General features: G+C 39.9%; 1 protein-coding gene across 6 annotated transcripts in view; it reads left to right on the top strand.

Moving 5' to 3' along the window:
• Positions 1 to 22,217, top strand: part of LOC138959284 (ataxin-2 homolog) — a 53,163-nt gene that overhangs the window by 18,690 nt on the left and 12,256 nt on the right. For 3 of the 6 annotated variants that reach the window (XM_070330688.1, XM_070330691.1, XM_070330692.1), the window contains exons 2-7: positions 11,454 to 11,602; positions 12,652 to 12,721; positions 15,556 to 15,804; positions 17,301 to 17,447; positions 20,053 to 20,313; positions 20,586 to 20,886. In XM_070330688.1, the coding sequence (XP_070186789.1) occupies positions 11,454 to 11,602; positions 12,652 to 12,721; positions 15,556 to 15,804; positions 17,301 to 17,447; positions 20,053 to 20,313; positions 20,586 to 20,886 (1,177 nt within the window). Of the gene's footprint in view, positions 1 to 11,453; positions 11,603 to 12,651; positions 12,722 to 14,358; positions 14,467 to 15,555; positions 15,805 to 17,300; positions 17,448 to 20,052; positions 20,314 to 20,585; positions 20,887 to 22,217 lie in introns of all 6 variants that reach the window. The other 3 variants (XM_070330689.1, XM_070330690.1, XM_070330693.1) reach the window with 3 other exon arrangements.

Raw genomic sequence — 22,217 nt, 5'->3', positions numbered from 1 at the left:
TATGGCAGCGTTTTGTGGAATTCTCTCCCGGAATCAGTTCGAGTCCCAACGAGTCTCAATACTTTCAAAAAACACCTCTCATTACATTTAATGTCAAATTACGAAAAGTCACAGTAATGGAAGACTTGATCATATCTGTCCATATAGCATCATTGTTTCATTAAACATGTTCTGGTAATTCCCAATTTTGATCATAACGTAAGAACTTGTGTATAGCCTGCAACGTGTATATAGTCCTGTGAATAGTTTTTCTGTCTTTTTATCTTTTATTTTTTTACTTTTATGTTTATCCTTTGTAATTGTTTTACGTTTGTATAAATATGTATATAAGATTAGAGTAGTCCCTCTCCGGGCGAGGGCTGGTTGAAAAGAAGCTCGTTTATATTGCTTATGCCACAACCCTCGTAAAGTAAAATTTGATTTGATTTGATTTGATTTGTCTGTCTGTCTCTCTCTGTTTATCTCTCTCTCTCTCTCTCTCTCTCTCTCTCTGTCTGACCGTCCGTCTGTCTGTCCGATGTCTGTCTGTCGATCTCTCACTCTAACTCTCTCCCTCTCTCTAAAGCACGGCAAGAGATCGACTAAACTGGCTCTGTTTTGTTAAGGGATGAACGGGTGTGTGGTTGTGCGAGTTGAAGCTCTGTGTGCGCACAGGGGAAGGCTTTCTGGCAAGTATGTTATGGTTTAAAAGAGATGATGCACAATTACACATCAGAGTTACCTGTGTGCACAGGGGCACCAAGAACCACACAGAAATAGATCCGACCCCCCGGCATCGGCTTAGCCCCCCTGCACTCTTGCCTGTCCTTTTCCCCCTTTCACTTTTCGTTCTTGGTATGGAAAATCCATCGTCAGTCACTGACAGCCACTGGAAAACTCGTCACCATCTCTCACAGCTTCTTTCTCGATCGTTGACCCGATTCAGCTTTTTATACTGCCACTGTCAGCACAGGAAATGATAAGATGAGTATGTGTTACGTGAAAGCGTGGCTTCTATCGCGGGGTCGTGTTTGGGACTTCCTCTTTAAAGATGTTCATTAAAGATGTTCTTATCCCCCCCTCTGCTTCTTTCTCTCTGTAAACTTGTAGGGCTAGTTATTTTTCGGTAACTTACCCAACAACCAAAATCACTTACCCAACAACGGGCCTGAATCCTCGATAGCTCATGGGTAGAGACTGTACACATTGTGGATCTACTTTTTGCGACTCAAAAGTTCAGAACACTCTAATGTACAAAATATACATTTCTGGAGCAAACAATACAACCATACCGCATTTAAACCAGCAACTACATACTTGAACACATGAATCTCCATGTAAAATCCATGAGTTTGGTTGTTTTCTGAATTCAGATCTGCCGTGCACAATCGTTTATCGCTAGCAAGATTCCAAGGAAAAGTAACTCTCATACTTTGTCTAGCGACACGAGTAGTTCCCCTTCCAGATGTCGGCTGCACCGACAAGACTGCAATCCGACGGTCAGTTTTCAACAATATTTCATTTTATAAACAGATCACACGCAATCAATTGCAAACATTTAATCAACTTAAAGAACATGCAGCGGTTTCATACACTATTTTGCCATAGAAAACTAAACTTCATACAGTTTTTAACGTTGGAACACGGGTGTAAAACTTCGTCTGCTAGTCACATTCGAAGAAAGAACATTTCCTGAGCGATACCAAAACATGAACAGAACACACACTATCTGCCTTTACCGCCACAGCAGAATGACAACATAACTGTGTACTTGATTTTAGTTCAAAACATGGAAACTGACAAGAAGTGTTAACAAAATTGAATGATTTGCACGGAACTATACAACCGCGCATTAATCGATCGCCTGCGCAGGTAGACTGGTTGGGTGAATATGATTCGATCAAACTTTCGCACAAAAATTCCTCTTTTCTTTGAATAACTGAAGAAAGGAGGGATAAAGAGGTTACATACCTCGTCTCAGTGATTATCAAAAATAATGGTCTCAGTTCGCGGTCATGAAAAAGCTCGCTGAAGCTCGCATTTTTCATGATCCGCTAACTTCGACCATTATTTTTGATAATCACTGAGACTCGGCATGTAACCTCTAGTCTACATAATTACTTTTTACTCGCTTGGCTTTAACTTTTGAGAGGACAGACAGATCTTTATAATGGAGACAAAGAACAAGGTACGAACAATCTTAAGAATGCAAACGAAACCAAGAGCAACAATTTCTTCTTTTTATTTGGGGTACAACTTTGACACAAAAGGGGAAACAACGTGCGTACTTGCTTACCTGATGCAGACTGTTCTGTTGGCACTGTACTTCAACTGTCGTATCCTATCACTTGTCTCTATGCTAACTTATTCTAAGTAATAACTTGTATTTCTTTTCTGCTGGTCAACACTCCTATACTCTATTTCCCTAGCTCTATTTCCTCTGGTCTGGTCTATGGAGGTCTCCCTATTGACGTCATCACTTCGTGCGCACCGGGGCTTGGAGGGCAAGAAGCCACCGCGCCGCTTAGCGAAAACATGGAAGCGTGGTGCCGATCGCGAAGTTTCGCTGCGGCGATTCCGTATTTGCGTCGACGATTTGGCTAAATTTTATTCAAGATGGTGAATACTTGTTGCATAATCGGTTGCACAAGCCGAAGCAACAAGGAAAATGCTCTTGCATTTTTCAGAATTCCGAAAGTCGACGCTGGAGTGAGGAACACGATTTACTGGAGAAAAGAAGGAGAGCGTGGCTGAAAAAAATCAACAGGAAAAACATAAACATAACTTCTGTGGATGCCAAACCAGAAAAACAGTATTAATTTTACTTATGTATCTATATGATTTGTGCTGGCAGGAATGTGTGTAGTTACTTTTTTGTTTTTGCTTTCTGACTGAAGTGTGTATTATTGAAAACATTTTCAAGGGCTCAACACTGTTCCTTATTTGATCTTGAGATATGATGCTTAGTATGTGGGTGCATGTACAGTTCTTTTCTTTTTACACTTTGACAGTATTGATGTGTGAACAGTTGTTGTTCATTGATTCCAAACCTCAACAGCAGTATTAATTTTGCTAATGATTGAAACACCGATTCACTCGCTTTTTGACTGAAATGTGCAGTTTGAAACAAGATTCAACACTGCTTATGTTAATGCCATAGCTTTTTGACTCAAGTGTGTGCCTTAATCAATGCTGGTTAGCATGTCTGTATAGTTTATTGACAAGTGTGTGATTTAAAACAGAAACAAAACTGTTTATGTGGATGCCAAACCTGAAACACAGTATTGATTTGACTTGTGTACAGTATCTGTATGACTTGTGCTGGCTGGCATGAGTGTAGTTCCTTTTTTTGCTTCCTGGCTCAAGTGTGTATAATTCAAAGCATTTTCAAGACTCAACACTATTCCTTAGGCCAAAAAAAAAATAGGTGTGGTTACGGTAACATAGCCAAAAAAAATAGGGTAGGTAGGTAGGCAATCACTTTTTTTTTTTTAACTTTTTTTTCTAATGTGTACAAATTAAACCTACTTGACAGGGAAATAAGTGTGCGACTCGGGCGCTTTCGCTTTCATTGCGTTTTTTGCACTGGTTTTTTTTTTTTTTTTTTTTTTTTTGACAAATGTAATAAAAAGTTATAGGATCGGCCCCTAAAAATAGGGAAGGTCGGGTTACCGTAACCACACCTATTTTTTTTTTAGGCCTTATTTGATTTTGAGATCTGATGCCAAGTGTGTGTGTGTACAGTTCTTTTCTTTTTTTCTCACTTTTTTGTCAGTTTTTCTATGTAAACAGTTACTGTTCATTGATTGGAAACACTAATTCACTCATTGTCAGACATGTGATTTTTGACTGAAGTGTGCAATTTGAAACAGATTCAACACTGCATATGTTGATGCCATAGCTTTTTGACTGAAGTGTGCAATTTGAAACAGATTCAACACTGCTTATGTTGATGCCATAGCTTTTTGACTCCAAGTGTGTGCCTTAATCAGTGCTGGTTAGCATGTCTGTACAGTTTATGCTTTTTTTTTATTGAAGCATGTGATTTTAGTAAGAACTAATAAATACATTGTTGTTGCAGTAACGTTTTTGTTCTTAAGACTTTTTTTTTTAAAGCTTGCGTGTGTCTTATCTGAGACATTTCTTAATTGTGAAGAATCTGGTGAGTGATTGTCAGAATGAGTGTGTATCTGTGTAATGGCTCCTTTGTTTAGTCAACAAAGTTAATATGTTGAGCCCAGCTGTCCTAAACGGAAAAATATGTGTCTGGTTTGTCTCAAAACAGTGACGTTTCACAAAATTTAACAAAACTGTTGAAAACACACCTACTGGAGCTAACAAAGGCAGAGATTAGGTACAAATCAAAAGTAATGTGTTAAATATCACACTCACACCAGCTTCACATTCACAGAGTGACAGATTGGTAAAAATTAAAATACATATAATGTGTTCAACGCTTTATTTAACTGAACTGTCATTGTCAACATATATATAAAAATTAAAAACAAAAAACACGTAACACTGAATTCAGGGAAATGTTTAGTTACTGTCTTCAGCAGCACTAAAGTAAAACGAAATAGAAAAAATAAAAAAGAAGAACAAAAAACACACACACACATTACACATTTACAGGTTCACAATAAATGTTCTAAGGTAATATCAAAGTAAGCACTAAAGCAGACACCAGACTTGATCCCAAAAAGGAAAAAAGAATCGCTTCTCCAAACATAAACATACAAAGTTAGAAATACCATTTCTCGAATAACAATGAAATGAAAACTCACACACACTGAAGCAGAAATAATAGGTAATCTAAAACTAAAGAGCTTCACACATAAATATACAAAGTTAGAAATAGAACTACAAGTTCTTGAATAATAACAAAATGAAAACTCATGCACACACACTGAAGCAGAAATTATATGTAATCTGAAACTAAAGAGCTTCGGTCAATTTCTCCAAGTATCGCACTTTAGCAACGTCACTCAATGATGTAATGTACTTCTCTTTTGGCTGGTCGACCGTTTTTGTTCCTGATTTTGACATTATTCAATTAAAACACTCCCGAATCATCGAGCGGCGCACTAACGCTACTAGCCGTTCCGCTTCTTGCCCTCCAACCCATTTCTGCGTATCACGTGACACCGCTCCGAAGTACGCAAAAGGGAGACCTCCATAGCTCCGTCCTCCAAGAATTCTCTGCAGTCAGTCTTTTGTCTTCCCTATTTCCCTAGCTCTATTTCCTCTGGTCTGGTCTATAGCTCCGTCCTCCAAGAATTCTCTGCAGTCAGTCCTTTTTGTCTTCCCTATCTCCCTAGATTAAGTAAGCTTGGCCCTGTGCCGTCTTCCCATTTTTGGAGACTGACGTCACAGGGTCCAGCATCGTGGCAGGAAATGCCCTACTATACACACGCGGCTGTGCACTAATCACTGGCCGTTACTTATTGCTTACCCTGTACTACGCGATGGCCAAGAAAATTTGTCTGCGGCATCAGGTTTGCCTACAACGTACACACATTTACACACGTAAAGCAATAATGATACATTATAATAATAACATCAATATCAACCCGTGATACTTCCATCATTTTTAATACAAAATCATTATGCCTCACGCATCGCTTGTCATAACGGCATATTGGTAACAATACTTCAGCACGTGCAATTGTGTGCAAGTATCTGGCACTCCATCAAATGTCAGGTACTGTTGCACGTACTACACGATGCTGTAAGCGTCCCATTTTCCCCCGCTGTCAGCAGTTTGGCAGTGTGTGTGGTACCAGCAGGGAGTAGTGAAAGTTCCCATCCAATGAAACCAGGAATTTCTGATTTGAAGGCTTATTTAACGACAGATGTCCTGCATTTCTACAAACCCAAGAAGAAGAAGAAGAAAAAAACGTTAGACAAAAATGAAAATACAAAGATCCTTTTGACCTCAAGCTTTAGTTTCTTGATTTTGATAATTTTTAACTTTCATCCCAGTCTTTCCCTTTATAATAATGTACTGTGCATTTTAAAGATGTGTTGATTGAATGCTGATGTTTTTAAACTTCAAGTTAAAATATACCTTCGATCTGGTATGCCATAAGAGTTAGGTACTTTTCCATTGCTGAGTCTCACCGCTTTTGCAAATTCTTCTCAGACTGAAGGACTGTTCAGTGTCAAGTCTAGGCTCACATGAATTTTTCAGAGACATAAAGAAACTCATTATTAAACGTTGGCACCACGCTAGATGACACCATAATATACCTAGTACCGTGTAAAGTAAGGGGGTATTAATGTTTTGTGTTCAAACAATAGAGACACAACTTTGGCTATTAACTTTGGCTATTATTCTGTCATGTCGGTCAGGCTTCTTTTGCACTCAGCCTCAGTCTTCTTCTTCTGCGTTCGTGGGCTGAAACTCCCACGTACACTCGTGTTTTTTGCACGAGTGGAATTTTACGTGTATGACCGTTTTTACCCCGCCATTAAGGCAGCCATACGCCGCTTTCGGAGGAAGCATGCTGGATATTTTCGTGTTTCTATAACCCACCGAACTCTGACATGGATTACAGGATCTTTTCCGTGCGCACTTGGTCTTGTGCTTGCGTGTACACAGGAAGGGGGATAAGCCACTAGCAGGTCTGCACAGAAGTTGACCTGGGAGATCGGAAAAATCTCCACACTTAACCCACCAGGCGGCCGCGACCGGGATTCGAACCCTCGACCTTCCGATTAAGAGGCCAACGTCTTACCACCCCGCCACAGCGCCCGTCAGCCTCAGTTATTGTTAGAGAACTCTTTCGCCTTCGTTTGATGCTTCGTACCTGGGCACAAATCTAATCAAATCAAATCAAATTTCACGTGCGGTCAATGCACCAAAATCTAAGACTCAGACCTTTGCCCCATGCGCCAGGCCCTTGTACGCGTAATAATGCAATCATGCTGGCAGACACCCAGCACATGGTGCTGCTGAAGAACTTGGGTAAGAATATGTGGGTCTATTCAGATGTTGAAGTGTAAAGACTGACTTATTACGTGCTCTTGCAGGGTGCTTCTAATTTCTCTGGTCAATGACCGTTATCCATTGTTTAGGCATTTTCTCCGTTCGTTGACTCGTTCGCATCACTGCGGAGAGCATTTCTACTTGCTACCGAAACGTATTTGTGGTAATTTATGTGAGTGGCATAAGTACGTGACTTTCATTTTCGTACTGCATGCAGTATCAACAACAACAACAACAACAACAACAACAACAACAACAACAACATCAACAACAAAAACCACATTGCAAATAACCGGAGTATACTTTTTCAGCTCTAAAACGAATCAGAGAATAGGGTATGGTTGCAGCCAAGACTAGAGATCAATATCAACATTATCCGTTAAGTTTGGAAGCTCTAGACAACAAAGGCTTGTGTACAAATGCGTTAAAAACAAATATTAAACAAAAATCCATTGAAAACAGAATTAAGTAAAGCCTGATTTTGCTTTGCTCTTCCGCAAAGGAACAATTTAATCCTTTCACACTATCATTGTGAAACAGGGGGATGTCTTAAAAGCACAGCACAGATGTACGTGCAAGACGGCAACGGCCTCGTGTGTTTTAAAACATCAGTAAAATAAGAAGATAAGAAGATTTACTCTAATTAGGCTAAACGGTACAGAAAAGCATACCGCGGGCGCAGGAATGTTTCTGATAGCATCAGCATGAGGCCGGATACTGGTGCAGGTAAAAAGCATAGTTCCTGTGATCCTGCAAGGAGGGGAGGTGTATGATTAACTTATGCCCTTCACACAACCATAGGACGCTGCCGGACGGAGGGAGCATTTCTGACAGTACAGGTAACACAAGAGTTCTAGGCTAATGCAACGCACCTGTCCAGGTGGGCTTCTTGAGAGAATAGCTAGATGGGTGAGGGTTTTCTTGTGGAAAGCTGCTACTCTTCTGCTTGCATCGACTGAATGCACTGTTCTCTGTTCTGCGCAGACAGATGGTACACACACCCACACTCATGAGCCCTTGCCCTGGTATGTTTTAAGGGACCATTGCCGTACTGTTTGAAGGCAACGATAACTACATCAAGGCATCATGCAAACGTTTACGCATGTGTTGCAATCGTTTTGTTAAATCTGACTCAATAGCAGGTGTAATCGCCGAAAAGCGGTGTTCTGAGAATGCATAAGCGAAATGTAAATTGGCTGAATTGCAATATCTTATTGCTGAACTGTGGAAGATGAACAGGTACTTTTATCATTCGTGCCAGTTTTTTGTCTTCGGTGTGATTTCCGTGTCGTGCGTGCGTGCCGCGTGCACTTGTTTACCAGTGTGTGTGTGTGTGTGTGTGTGTGTGTGTGTGTGTGTGTGTGTGTGTGTGTGTGTGTGTGTGTGTGTGTGTGTGTGTGTGTGTTTTCAACACTCCAACGTAATCGTCGAACATGATATTACAAAAAAAATATAACATCGAAGGAACTGTGTATTTAACAAGAACAACATTAAGCTGAGTTTGCAACGTAAATTTTTCCTTTTTTATGATCAGCATGACGAAGCCAATGTGCGAAGGTACACAACGATAATTGTATTTCGTAAAATAATCCCTTTTTTTGTCAAACCAAAGCTGCTCTGCGGGTTAGCCAGGTGCAAGAAAAAACGCCCGTTGCTGTTGTCACGCACCTTCCATATTCTTCATTAATAATGACAAAAACTGTGCTGTTGATTAACGATAAGTAGCTTACGTCCCTTGATGTGCCATGCGTGGATTCAGTTTTTACAGGGCATTAAAAACCCGTGGCTTTTATAATGTTTGAAAACAACCGCCAGGCGCAGAGATGAAGTTCGGGCTGTCAGTTGTTTTAATAGAATCTGCAGGATTAAATCAGTGTAATGTATAACTGTTCCCCTCCATACGTTAGTTAAAGTACAATATTAGAACTGTAGTGGACCTGGTTAGCATCAGCATGAGGCCGGGATACTGGGAAACTTACTTTTGCAGTTAAACAAACAAGAGAATCAAGAGGGTGGGTCATGTGACACCCATGCCGCGACACAACTTCCTGTAGGGTCAAATAACCCTTTTCTGTCGACCCGTTGACATCTCCTTGAATTAGAACATTGTATATTATTACCAATTCAGTGCCCCATATGGCTTTTTGACCAATCAGGACGGATTCTAGATGACCCTCTAAATGTTATAACGTTCAGGCAGGGACCCTTTTTGTTTATCAAGCTAAAAATTAACAAGTCAATATCAGCGTGATTTATTCTAAAGAATGACACTTCCAATGCTGTCAGATATACTCTCTTTATCTAAACAATACCGAAAAGCGAGTTTTGTCGGTGGGTGCTTTACGGAACAGCAAGGCACCGCCCATTATCCGAGTGTGCACAATGCCGACCCGCTCACTTGAAATCTAAATTATCTAAGTTCGGAAAAATCAAGTGAAATTGCGTCACTCGCTTTATGTCAAATGTATCTTTACGTCATCCGTCTGGAGTCGGTTCTAAATATGTCGCTCTCTGTTCAACAAGAAAAAGCGAAGCAACCGAAACGCATGTTCAACATGGTTTGTGAGATTGGTGTGTGTCAAACGCATTTGACCTGTGAATATTCATCACGTCAGGTGTGTTACTCTGATTGGCTGACCCAGGTCATGAGAATTCTTTGACTGACAGGCATAATCAAGTAGGAGCTCCCAAGTTCCCATTGCTGCTGTTCTGTCTAATTCGCGGGGTCGCTTCGAAATTTCTTTTGGTCGAATTACGGTAATAAAACCGTTATTTCTAATATGCTGACTGTTAGCAAATGATAACAGACATGTCTCACAAATGATATCAGCATTCGCCTAAAAGGCTCATGCTGGATATCTTTTTTCTCGACATGTCTGTTATCATTTGCTAACAGTCAGCATATTAAAATAACTCATAATAGTAGCTTTAAAAACACACACCCACACACACACACACACACACACACACACACACACACACACACACACACACACACACACACACACACACACACACGCAAGCCAACAGCGACAAGTATTTTGATGGAATGAAAAAAAGAAAAAAAGAAAAAGGGTCTGGCACAGTTATTGTAAACAATTACAACACTCCCCATGTACATAGCCTACCCGCGTATCTCTATGTTGCCGACGCAACTGATAGCTCGTCTCCCTTTAATCGTCTCGTCCCGGCTACTGTGTTCGCTCCTTGTTTGTTTTATGTTTCTTTGCCCACATCTTTTATCTGCTGTAAATCATTGCCAGTGTTGCCAGAAAGTTGGCAAGACTGCACAGCGAATTTGCAGTGTGTATTTTCGCCTCCATCATCGTCTGGGACGTTTGGAGTGTTCCCCAGGTATCATCGCTTGTTATAGTTGTTCCTTATACCCCCTCCCTACTCTTCTTCTGATAACGCCCTCACTTGTTGTTCTGTTTGGGTGTGTACAGGATATTTTATGGGTATATAGTTTGATAGCTTCATTATTTCATTTGAAGCAATGCTGCTAAAAAGCAAAAAGGGGGGCTGGGGTCTATTTACGGAATTAGTTCAAACTATTTCTATCCTCTATTCAGTAAAGTAAGCGGTCCTTTTCAGAACTGCTGACTCTTGTTTTTCTCAAGCCGTCTCACTCCTCTCCTCATACACCTGCAAGATTGAGACATACATACTTGATTACTTGAAAAAACAAGTGTGAGAGAAGATGGTCATGAATGACAATCCGTTTGTACAGAAATTAAGTTTTGTTGCTGTGATCTAAATAATGCATTATTTACTTAAATAATTCTTTATTTACTTAAATAATGCATTAGTTAGATCACAATATCAACACTTAATTTCTTTACTAATGGATTGCCATAGTTATGAGCATCGTATTTTCTTAAGGAATGAGTTACTGTAGCCACAGCAGGATCATGTACCGAAAGCGACTGACGCCCTATGACCGATTGCAAGCGGGTTGCGTCGATAGAGACAATAAGAAGCGAGGACTCCTTGTTAGTGATAGACTAGTAATGTAAAATATAAATTACACACCTCGGAAACTGTCGGGGAAGGCCTGGTTTGTCACAGGCATAAGTGTGTTACGTTCTGTATTCGTCTATTATTCAAACTCCGCTTTAATTAAACGCATGTCACTTTGACATTTTGATTGGGGAATTTTACAACCCAAGTGTTCGACGTTTGCTGGGTGTTCTTTAATTGCTGCATGCAGTTTTTTTCAATCAATATATGTACTAGAACTCCAATAAATGACAGTTAAATATGAGCGACTGCTCGTCCAAGACATGGTAGGGGACATATTGCAGCCCGAGACGATTGGGGGGGGGGGGGGGGGGGGGAGAGTTTAAAATGGAAGTTATACTTTGTTTTGTTAATAATGTGTATTTTTGTTTAAAATTCTTTTGGAATTTGTTGTCGACTGTAGTTTATTCCGATTAAGAACCAAGTAAATGTGTATGTCCTAATTTCTCTGTTCTCTGTGTCGCAGGTGTTTTCCAACAGCCCAGCGGAGGGCGAGTTGCAACGGGGGGACCTGATCCTGAACATTAGCGGTAGGGACGCCAACGAACTGACCCATAAGCAGGCCCTTGACCTCATCAAACACGGTGGTGGACAGATACAGCTCGTCATACAGAGGTTAGTACCCTGAAATCAATCCTTTGGTAACATCAGAATATTGGTAAAAGTTTGAAAGTTTTGGGCATTTTGTAAACTGCCAACTTTGAATTGACTAACTCCGTAATGAACTCTGTCGGGTTTGTAAAGGGTTGTGAAAGAGTGAACACTCTTGCTTTTAGGAAGGCAAGCTTTTTACACGTGATCCTTGTCCATGTGTTTCACTGGGACACACTCCTTCCTAGCTAGTGACTGGCCCATAATGTCAAAGGGGAAAGTTTTCATCAAAATGTTTGACTCGGTGAAAACAAGAGTGTTCCCTCTTTCACAAACAATACAAGTCCGAGAGAGTTATTTCCGAACATCGTCTATCAACCAGAAACGATTAACATTGTAAAAGAGAAACTGCTTGTTTCTTACGTAAGGCCATTACTCAGTCTTTTACTTTTATCATACATGGAAGCGAACATTGACGATGTGCTAAAATTGCAGCATTCAAATGAAGAAATGAGCGATGTATTTTTCAAGACTATCAAAGGAAGTAGAAGAATTGTTCCAATATTTTATGTATTCAACCGTACAAGTAATACGAACTCCAAGAGACCGTAGAGATGCGGTTTCTGTTGCACTTACTGGAACAAGGGAAGTAAATCCGATCGTGTTTACCAAAAAACTGTTTAAGCCTACTGGCCGCCGAAGTCCTGTGATGCCCCTTCTGACAAAAGTGAGTGAGTGAGAGAAAGAGAGAGAGAGAGAGAGAGAGAGAGAGAGAGAGAGAGAGAGAGAGAGAGTGTGTGTGTGTGTGTGTGTGTGTGTGTGTGTGTGTGTGTGTGTGTGTGTGTGTGTGTGATACACTCACTGATACACGAACTGTCCCTGCTCAAACAACAACAACAACAACAACAACAACAACAACAACAACAACAACATATGGCATTGGAGTTCAAGGTCAGTCATAAGATCACCACAGCTAACCGTAACAGAGTTGCTCGTTTACACGTAGTGGTGGCCTTAATTTGATGGAAGTATGAGATTTGCCTTAACAATGTATACATTTTGCTGATTTGCAGACCGGCCCCTGGTCGTGTGTCGTCCGCAATAACAATCAAGCCTCAGCGACCGAGAGCACCTTCTCTACAGGTGAGGTGTCTGGTTCTATATGTGCTTCCTACCGGTTATGGCGTTTTCCATGAATTGTATTGTGTTTTGATGAAACTGCATCGCTTTGGGACACTTCACTGATTTTTCAGTTTGTTGGTCTAAAACATAAGGATCAAGCACCATGATGTGTTTTTCCTTCACTTTTGACCATATACGCGTAGATACTGACACTGTCCCAGTCACAGTTATGAAACTTAAAAAAAAAGGTTCATAGCAGCAAGTTATTTTTAGACGCGTGAGTGTTTAGCAAGCAAGCAGTTAAGTTCCAAAGAAGAAAAAGAAGAAGAAGAAGTGCTAGTATAAGTACAACTTAGTGTAAACTGACAATTGTGGTAATTTTGAAAAAGTGCTCACCCAAAAGAGGTACTTCACGAGCAAAACAAAACAAAAAACAATCAACTCGCTAGACTTTGGACAAGACCACAACAGACTGTTATGAATTTGTCTTATCATTAAACATGCTAGCTTGAATATGCGGTTCAATGCATTTTCTTATGGCTTCTTTTTTCTTTCCTTTTGTTAATTTATTTTTTGTTTTATTTTGAAAATCTTTTTGGAAATCGGTTTGCGTTCATACTGATAAATTCACGTCCATCGTAATTGTGTGCACACTGAATGAATTTGGAAATATGCACATCTAGTTTCAAAAGCAAATTGAAACAATGCAGATGGTTTCTTGCTTTTTTCTGAGATGAATGACTTATTTACAATTTTAATCTTTGGGTACAGCTGAACTTGTTCAATACATGTGTGTGGTTTGTGTGTGTGTGAGAATTGGAATGAATTGTTACAGAGAACTTTGAACTTTATATTACTAACATTTATCTTTCCAAAGTAGCCTATGTTTAAAGTTTTGCTTAATATGCCAGAAAGATTACTCACAACCAATTGCTGCCACGTTCCACTTTAATTTTAAGGTCATTCGGCTGTTATCATTACTTCATTCATTCATTACTTCATTCATTGATTCATGATTCGTTAATTCATTCTCTAGTTCATTCTCTAGTTCATTAAAAAAAAATCATTTTACTAAACAAATGTGCGATCACGACACTCAATGACATTCGTCTGTGGGTTTTTGTTTACATGTGTTCAGCTGTCACTCATTTTCAGTCAACCATTTTGAGGTTTTTACTGTACAAGCAGCGATACATTGCTGAACTGCCATTCATTTTTGTCTATTGTGTTTTCCGTTTGAAATCTGCTTGTTAATGGTTTTCTAAAAACATTTGCAAAATTCTGAGCATGATGACTGAGAATGAACTTTCTTGGTAAAGTTTCGTTTGGTGTGGTCTTAAATTCATGGCGGAGATGTAAACGTATGAAGGTTCTACATTTATGCAGAGCAAACAAATTGAAAAGCCATCAGCAGATTTAACACCAATAACCATTCATGTCAAGTGTGGTTTGATTTTCTGGGACTTTTAGCCATGAGGCCAGATTTTTTTAGGTCACATAATTAAAAGAAAGTGTTTTTTCCCCGTCTTTTCTTTTATTTGTTGCTGTTTTCATTTGATAGGCTGACTTTACATTTGAACCATCCTCAAAAATCTTCTTGTTCCTGACAAATGTGTCTGTTACATTACAAGTCACTGGTGATTGGTTTTGGTGTGTAGGTCGACAAATTACACGATAATGAGACACCCGCAACCGACGCCTTCGTGATGTACCATTTGGACCGACTGCAACGATTGAAAAACGGAGAAAATCTTATTGGAACACAAGTACCTACAGATTCGATTTATTTGTTCTTTCCTTCGTGTATCTTCTATTATTGTATCCGTTGCATTCCTCGGCAATATACCCTACATTCCCTCTTCTCTGTATTGAACGCTCGCCTCTTCAGTTATTAATTTCTGGCATTCTGGACATTATTCTGAAAACGTCTTGAATTTTGTCTTCGGCTTGCGGTGCTTTTTTTTCTTGACCTTCTTAACCTCATTGACTCGAACCACAATAACGCCCATTTCCGTTTCACCTGGCCTTATTTTCAGTATCTTTCCGTTGACGTTTTTCCCCCTCCTTTTTTTGCCTTGCAATGACAAATCTTGCCTACTCGCAAAGCTGGCCGTATATATGTGCGCATACTGTCCCATATCCCACGTGTAAATTGTTCCTTTTCTCCCATACCCCACGAAAAGAACCTTACGCATTGTCGTCAACGTGAAATATCACTGTATTATCCGTTAGCCAGTCCAAAGCTTTTTACGTGTATCCTCGTGTATTTCGTAGCCCGCAGCGAATCCTGAAATTTGTAATTTGCTTGAAGTGTACATTCATTCCCTTTTGTTTCCATTGTTGCTAGTTCTCAAAATATTGGTGTATTGTCGGTATCCTTTCTTCGATATTCGTTGCTAGGACCTTTATAAACTAGGGATGCATTCTGATTCATCAACACAATGGTTAGATGCCTTGCCCTTTCAAATACTCTAAATTGTTTCTCTGACAAAGTAGATTTGACGGAGAAATAGCTGTATATTTGTCCACACAAACTTTACCTACAGCCTTTTTTGCAAACTTGTGAGCAAAAGTGTTTCGCAGTTTACATAGACTGGTTTCGAATTTCGCCTAACGGGAGAATCCAGCCTAAACCACCACCACGGACCAGAGAAATATGTTTAATGTGTAATATACATTTGCAGCTGAAGACAAAGACCCGAAAGCATGGCTGCACTTGCTGAAAGGACGCCATCTCTACAGTAGCTGCAGCAAGCGAAGCGCTTAATGAAGCTGTTTGTTGTTGTTGTTGCTGGTCGATCCTCAACTGAACGCTTTAAAGCCAACATGTCGTGTTATTGTCCACCCTGTTCCAGCTGAGTCCAGTTTATCCAACCATGCCGGGACCAGGCCATCATCAAAGACCACACCATTTGAACCCTTGCTACAATCCCAATTTCTTGACTCAGCATTCCCCTTCCTCCCCGAGTCACCCCCCTCCTTGGGCAGTGCAGAACTTCGCGCCCAAGAAGGTGTCAAAGTTGTCCCGTCTGGGCGGAGGAGGCTTGGATTTCGTCGTCGATTATGGCTCACACTATGGGACTGTGCCCAGGCGGCGCCATTCGGTAGCTGTCCATTTCTAGCCTTGATTTCTTGTTGTCTTCGTCTTTGTTTTCTTTACAGCTCACACTTTGCTTACGTAGAAGGCGTTTAGGATTGACGATTAATCGTTTTAATTTATAATGACACTCCGTGTTGCAGTAAACTTTCTAAGAAGCAATAGTAGAGCACATGCTGTGGTTAACTCGATCTCCACAGTCCATGCAGTAACTGTGAATGAATAACCGAGACAATGTTTGACACAGCCTAAAGTGTTAGTAGAAACGTCTTGTCAAGAATTTTGGTGTGGTATGCAATTTGTTTCGTGGCTTGCGAATGATTTTTTTTCTTGGTATCTTCAAAATTGGTCTATGATGCATCAATCTTTCCTTTTTTCCACACGTGATGTATCTAAAAACACAGTGATCGAACAGTCAATAATATTGACGATAAAAGAAATAATAATAATAATAATAATAATAATAATATTAATAATATTAATAATATTAATATATTGCTTTCAGCAAGCCTCATTTCAGGGAAGATTTACTATTTTGAACTGTCGGACATAACGGCTTCAAGCTAGGTGCATCGAAGAGTGAACTAGTAGATGTTAGACATTCTTTGTAAATCGTGAGCACGCGAGTGATTCTGTAGCAAGTTAAATAGGACTTTTGAATAGATGTAGTATTTATTTGTAAAAATAGTAAATGGTAGAATTAATTTCCTTTTTATCCCATCAATTTCAGTTTTCTTGGTCCTGACCCCCCCCCCCCCCCCCCCCCCCTTGCTTGTTCGTTTCAATGTCCACGTGTTGTCTTCCGTTGTCTGTACGGTCTGTGTGGATACAATAATAACATCTGCTTCCCTCGCCAGTTTTGTTTGGTTTTTATGTCTTGTTTTTAGTTTCTCGCAAACAAGTGTGAACCCCCTATTTTCCTACACTGTTGTTTGCCTCACAACTAGCTCTTGACTTATTTTATTTGTTTGCTCCTTTATACTGTTGTTTATTTTGAATTCTGTTTCTGTTCAATCTTACAATTTACTTTGCATTATGATCTCATTAAATGCTTTGAAATGCCTCTCTTTCCAAACATAATGCATGCATATTGATATTAATCGGTTTATTAAAGTTTTCTCATGTCCTTGAAATAAAGTGGCATTAATACTTGTTAAACATAATGTTTCACTACATTTACAAATCCGTAAAAAAAAAGTGTTTTAATCAGATTATACGTAAATCTTTTTTCTTTACAAAAAATCTAAAATCGTCTGTCCATTCAGTGGTTGTAAAAAGTAGTGTATTTTGTTCAAAGCTTTTGATATAATACCTGAATATTTTTATTTTAAAATCAATTCTGTTTTTATTGATTTCTCTCGAAAATCAGAATATTAGAAAGAAGAAAACAAGGCAAAAGGACACTTTATGTTAGGTCACATGATCTAATATGCACGTTTTTTTTTCTTAGCATGAAAGGCGTTAGTCAAGGTCCTCTCTCTGCACTTTTGTCGTTTCCTGCAGACTCAGGTACCCAACTCCATGCTACAAATGCAAGGTACCGGAGGGAACCCAGCTCGTGTCACCAGCCTCTCCCACATCGGGGGAGGGGGCTTTGACTTTGGAACGGACTACTGCACACTACCCAGAAAGTCGCCTCGACAAGCATCGGTAGATTGGCCTTATCTCCTGAATTTACACTACGTGTTAGAGCTAGCTTGACTGTACCAACTTTGATGTCGTGTGGCTCATTGCGCTCTTTTCCATTGATTAACTGGGTTTTGTGGCCGACACTGTTTAAGCTATACTTTTGAAAAGGTTCAGTGTTTGTAGATTACAGAAAAAACGGATTTTATTTTAAAATTCAAAAACAAGCTTTCTTCTCATAATGATAATGTTTGGTTTCTCGGGCATTCGCTATTTATGTCGGGCAGAATGAACGGAATTTTTGCCTTTTGAAGTGTTTGACATGAAAAGTGCTGTGTCTGCCACTTCTGAGGTTCATTTATGTTGTTGGGGGCATGCAATATTTACCTGCATGTTTTTGCTTTGCCTATATCAGATGTATGTATTTGATATCGATGTCAGCAAGTGACATAGTTTCTTTTGACTTAGAGAAAGCATGCCTGTCTTGGAAAATGCATGATGAAAAATAAAACAACATGCATGTTCCAGTGGGATGATGTTTTGGTAACATAGAACATTTGATACACAGAATGTGTACTGCCTCAATCCATGTTTCAGCATACGAAAGACACTTTTCCTCTTGTTTCTTTCCGAAATGTACTTTGCAATTTGGCAAACGCAGTTGAGATGTTTTCTTCTTTTCATGCAGGTTGAATAACGCCTTCCTATTTCTAGTAAGATGTCCCTTTCACACATGTTTTTTTGTTTCTTGCTAACGTTGTTTTTATTTCAGTTTCAGCACTCGTTTGATGTATTATAGTTCTATTCAAAAAGTAGATATTTCTCACAGTTTGTGCTTTTTCAGTTTCAGTAATGTAATGCTCTTTTTTCAGTCGTCTTTATTCTTTGATTTTAACACAGTGTATCTTCAGCTTTCCCTTTCACCCAAACTGTTATGCTTTTAGTTGTCTTATGATATCTCATAGTTATATAGTGTTTATTTTTTGTGTCTCTCATATTCACATATTGACGTCTCATGTACTTGAAACTTTATGGACTTGTTCTGAAAAATCGCATACTGGTTAAACTAACAGCTTCGTACGTGTTTATGTTCACCAAGCTTTACTCATCTAACCTGCCAACATCATTTAACAACTTCTAAATAATGATGTTATCGGGTATACATTCGGAACTACACCGAAAAATGTTCCCGGCTGTCCGCAAGATCGAACATTTTTTATTCACCCCCTCCCCTTTAAAATCGCGTTTGTCATTATTATGTAATCACACACTTCCTCTTTTGTCAGTGCATGATTTCACCAGGTGCCTCATTCACTCACCACCTCACCTCATGTCATTTTTTGTAGTATAGTCATGGATAAGTTATATCATCAATGTTTTTTTCTTCAAATGAACATTTATTTTTATTGTTCATTGCCAGATAACCCCTTAAATCCATGTTGGTGTCATAAATAACATTTCTGCATTCAACACTGAAACTGTATAGACATAGCACTCTGTATTACTTTCATGACTGATAAATCAACAAGTGTGTCAATTCCCATAATCCCTCCCTCCCCCCACCCGCCTTTTTTTCTTACACGTTGAGTTTCACACAACACAAGGAAAGCCTGCACATGTCCCTTCTGTTTTAATTTTTGTGTTCCATTAAATTGCTGATCAAGAACACTTCTAACAGAACACTGGTAGAGTTGATTCCGTGACGAGAGATCCTTTCTAACAATGACATGCTGTGACAAGGATAGGATCTAGGAGACTCCTTCTAACTGAATATGTTTCGACACCGTGACACAATAATGAATCCTTTTAACCAAAAGTGGTGAGAAATTAGATCCCGTTGTCTTTGAAAGGGCATGGTCTGTTATTTGATGCCAGGCTGGCTGTGATTTAGCTCGGCAACGCACAACAATATTAGTTCAATCAGGTTGATGTGACGCTATTAGTTGTTCACGAAAAATGCGCTCTTCGACCTGCCCACGTATACACTTGGGTTGTTAATAATAATTTGTTTGAGGAAACATCAACAGAAAATACATGTTGTCCACCGTCTGCATTTAAATATTTGAGCAATGTCTTTGTACTGAGGATCATGCCAAACCCATTTATGTAGTCACATAACGCACCTTTTGAATTAGTGACTTTCGATCTTATCATACATTTTCAGGCATTTGAATGAAGAAGCACATGTTTTTGACATCAAAATATAGCACATTAAGGCGCTGAAATAATTTGAAACAGGTTCAGAAATCTAGAATCAGAACAATATAAAAGCAACTCTCTCTGTACTCCATACTACTGTATGTGCAATTTAATCCATGCAGGGTATTACAGCAAATATTTAAACCAAATAGCGGTTCAAAATAAACATGAACCATTCAGACAAAAATCCCTTTGACCATTCAAGACGTCTCGGTACACTCCTTGTATCGACCACCTGTCCTTATTGTAACCACCAAAAGTTACTCCTCAATAACCAAAAAGTAACATATATGCCCTAGCAGTCTTAGCCTGAACGGTACAAGCAAAGCAAATACTGGGACGGGTAAAGGTGCACTGTCAAAAAAAGCTATCCTGGAAAACTTTGACAATTTCTGAAAACTGACTTTCTATCACAACCTTACTGTTGCAGCAACCACCACCCCACCAGCAAGCAATGCCTGCCCAAGGCGGCTTCGGCTTCCAGCCCAAAAAGGTCACCTTGAGCAACCTTGGCGGTGGAGGTCCGGAGTTTGGCTCTGACTTCACAAGCTTTAGGCCCTCCGTGACTCAGCCTGTGCATGTGCACACGGGAGGGAGGGGGCCACAGCACAACGTTGAAATGCTGAACCGCGTACAGGAGAGTCTGGACAACATCAGCCTGTCCCCTAGGACCCCTGACTATGGATACCAGGTTGGTGTGAAATTGACTAGGATTAGGAGAACAGAAGAAATTAAGACTAGCTGTGGAAAGAGAGCCGGGTTTCAAATGTATAATACACGATCACAATTTGATCTCGTGCGACTGCCATCTTTAAAGCAACCACACGCCTTCCTTCAAATCCTTGAATGTCCTAACCACATTTTAGGGACCTTTGCCATGTTCCACCCTACTTCAGATCTTAGTGCGTTCTGCAGAGCACATCTGTTCACTGACACCAACCTTTTGTCTTTCAAAACTCGCAGGCGCCCCCATTCGCCTCACCGACAGGATACGTCCCGACCGCTGTTCGCCTGGACATGGAGCGTGAGCAGGAGGAGGCTCGCAAGCACCAGCAGCAGTACCAACAGCCGCAGTACCAACAGCCACAGTACCAGCAACAGTCGCCCAATTACAACTACGAGGCCCCTTCCCACCAGCCGGGCTATGTGCCCACAGGACTGCGCATAGATCAACAGCTGGGTGAGCAGGAGGTGGAAGTACCCGAAGTGCCTGTGTGGCAGATGCGCAAAACCTTCATGAATGCACCTGCTCGGTCTGCTCCAGGTAGGCGTAGTGCCTGCACCCTGTCCTCCTCACCTTCTCTCACCTGTCTTACATACTATGATTCGATTCAGTTTCTTATTGTTCAGGGTTAGCAAGACACCCAGATGCGTTTCATAAGTCATTGTGTATGTTTTACGTTTACCACGTTGATCATCGTGCACAATTAAGGTTAGCTACATTGTTAATTGTGTATTTAAGGTTAGTCACATTGGTAACTGTGTATTTACGGATAGTCATTGGCAAGATCTGCTGAATTTCCGTGTGAACAGGGCTTATATTGGCTAGAAATTCAGATTTACTGCAGTTCTTTGTTACTGACGTGAGACATTGGCGAGACGGCCAGATTCACGCCATTTCTTTGTGGTTGCAGACTTAGCCGGGATGGTTTAAGGACTTTCAGAATCTGACTTGCAGTCTGAATGTAAAGATTAGATTTAAAAGCTAGCTTCAGGTTCCTAGTGGGAAGATCGAAATGTCCATTGCACCGTCACTTCAGTGGTTGCGCTTGGAGCTTCTTTCACTAAAAGGGGTATGGCACTGTCATGCACAGGAGAGCCCAGCTGTCGTGAACACGATTTAGGGTGACTTATACTGAGATAATTCATTCGCTTTCAAGGATTTTTGGAAATGTGTGAATCATTGTCTTTTAAAATGAAGGAAGATGATTAAACCAAGGTAGTCACAATTGTTCTTGAACATAAGCACAGAATTTCCAGAATAATTTGGGCGTTAGTTAAAAAAACAACCCACCTCTTTGTTAGCATCCTCTTCTTCAAGGGAACTGCTTTGTTGTTGAAGCTTTGCCGAGTTTATATGATTTTATTGTGAGTAAGACGCTAGGGTACTGGATATAAGATCTAATGTTAAACATGATTGTTTTCAACAACTATGAGATGCGTGGGTCGCATGAGACTGGTGATTATAACGATTCAGGAATACAACCATAGGCTTAGTATGCTCTATTTGATTGCGAGAAAATAACTTGCAAATATTAATATTTACCTCACACTTAATTCTGAAGCAGACATGAACGGATTTCAGTGAGTACTGTCCTTGCTTTCCAACACTGGGGGTTAATATCTTAAGCAATTGTTTTTTACACACAGAAAACATTGTCATAATTGTTAACATTGTCACAAATTTGTCATACCATATGATCTATCATTGTAATTCACATTATAACATATTTTACCGTACTAAATATATTTAAATAAAAGCAAGATTTTTGTCCAGTGGAAAGCTCGTTCATGAGTTTTCCCCAAAAGTAATTTTCTTCAGAGGTGGGAAATGGAAAAGTACAAAAGAAAAGTAACGAACGTGGAGTAAAGAAC

This window comes from Littorina saxatilis, linkage group LG2, assembly GCF_037325665.1.
Source record: "Littorina saxatilis isolate snail1 linkage group LG2, US_GU_Lsax_2.0, whole genome shotgun sequence".
NCBI lineage: Eukaryota > Metazoa > Mollusca > Gastropoda > Littorinimorpha > Littorinidae > Littorina > Littorina saxatilis.
Note: the sequence above shows the minus strand (reverse complement) of the source record. Positions and strands in the feature narration are given on the sequence as shown.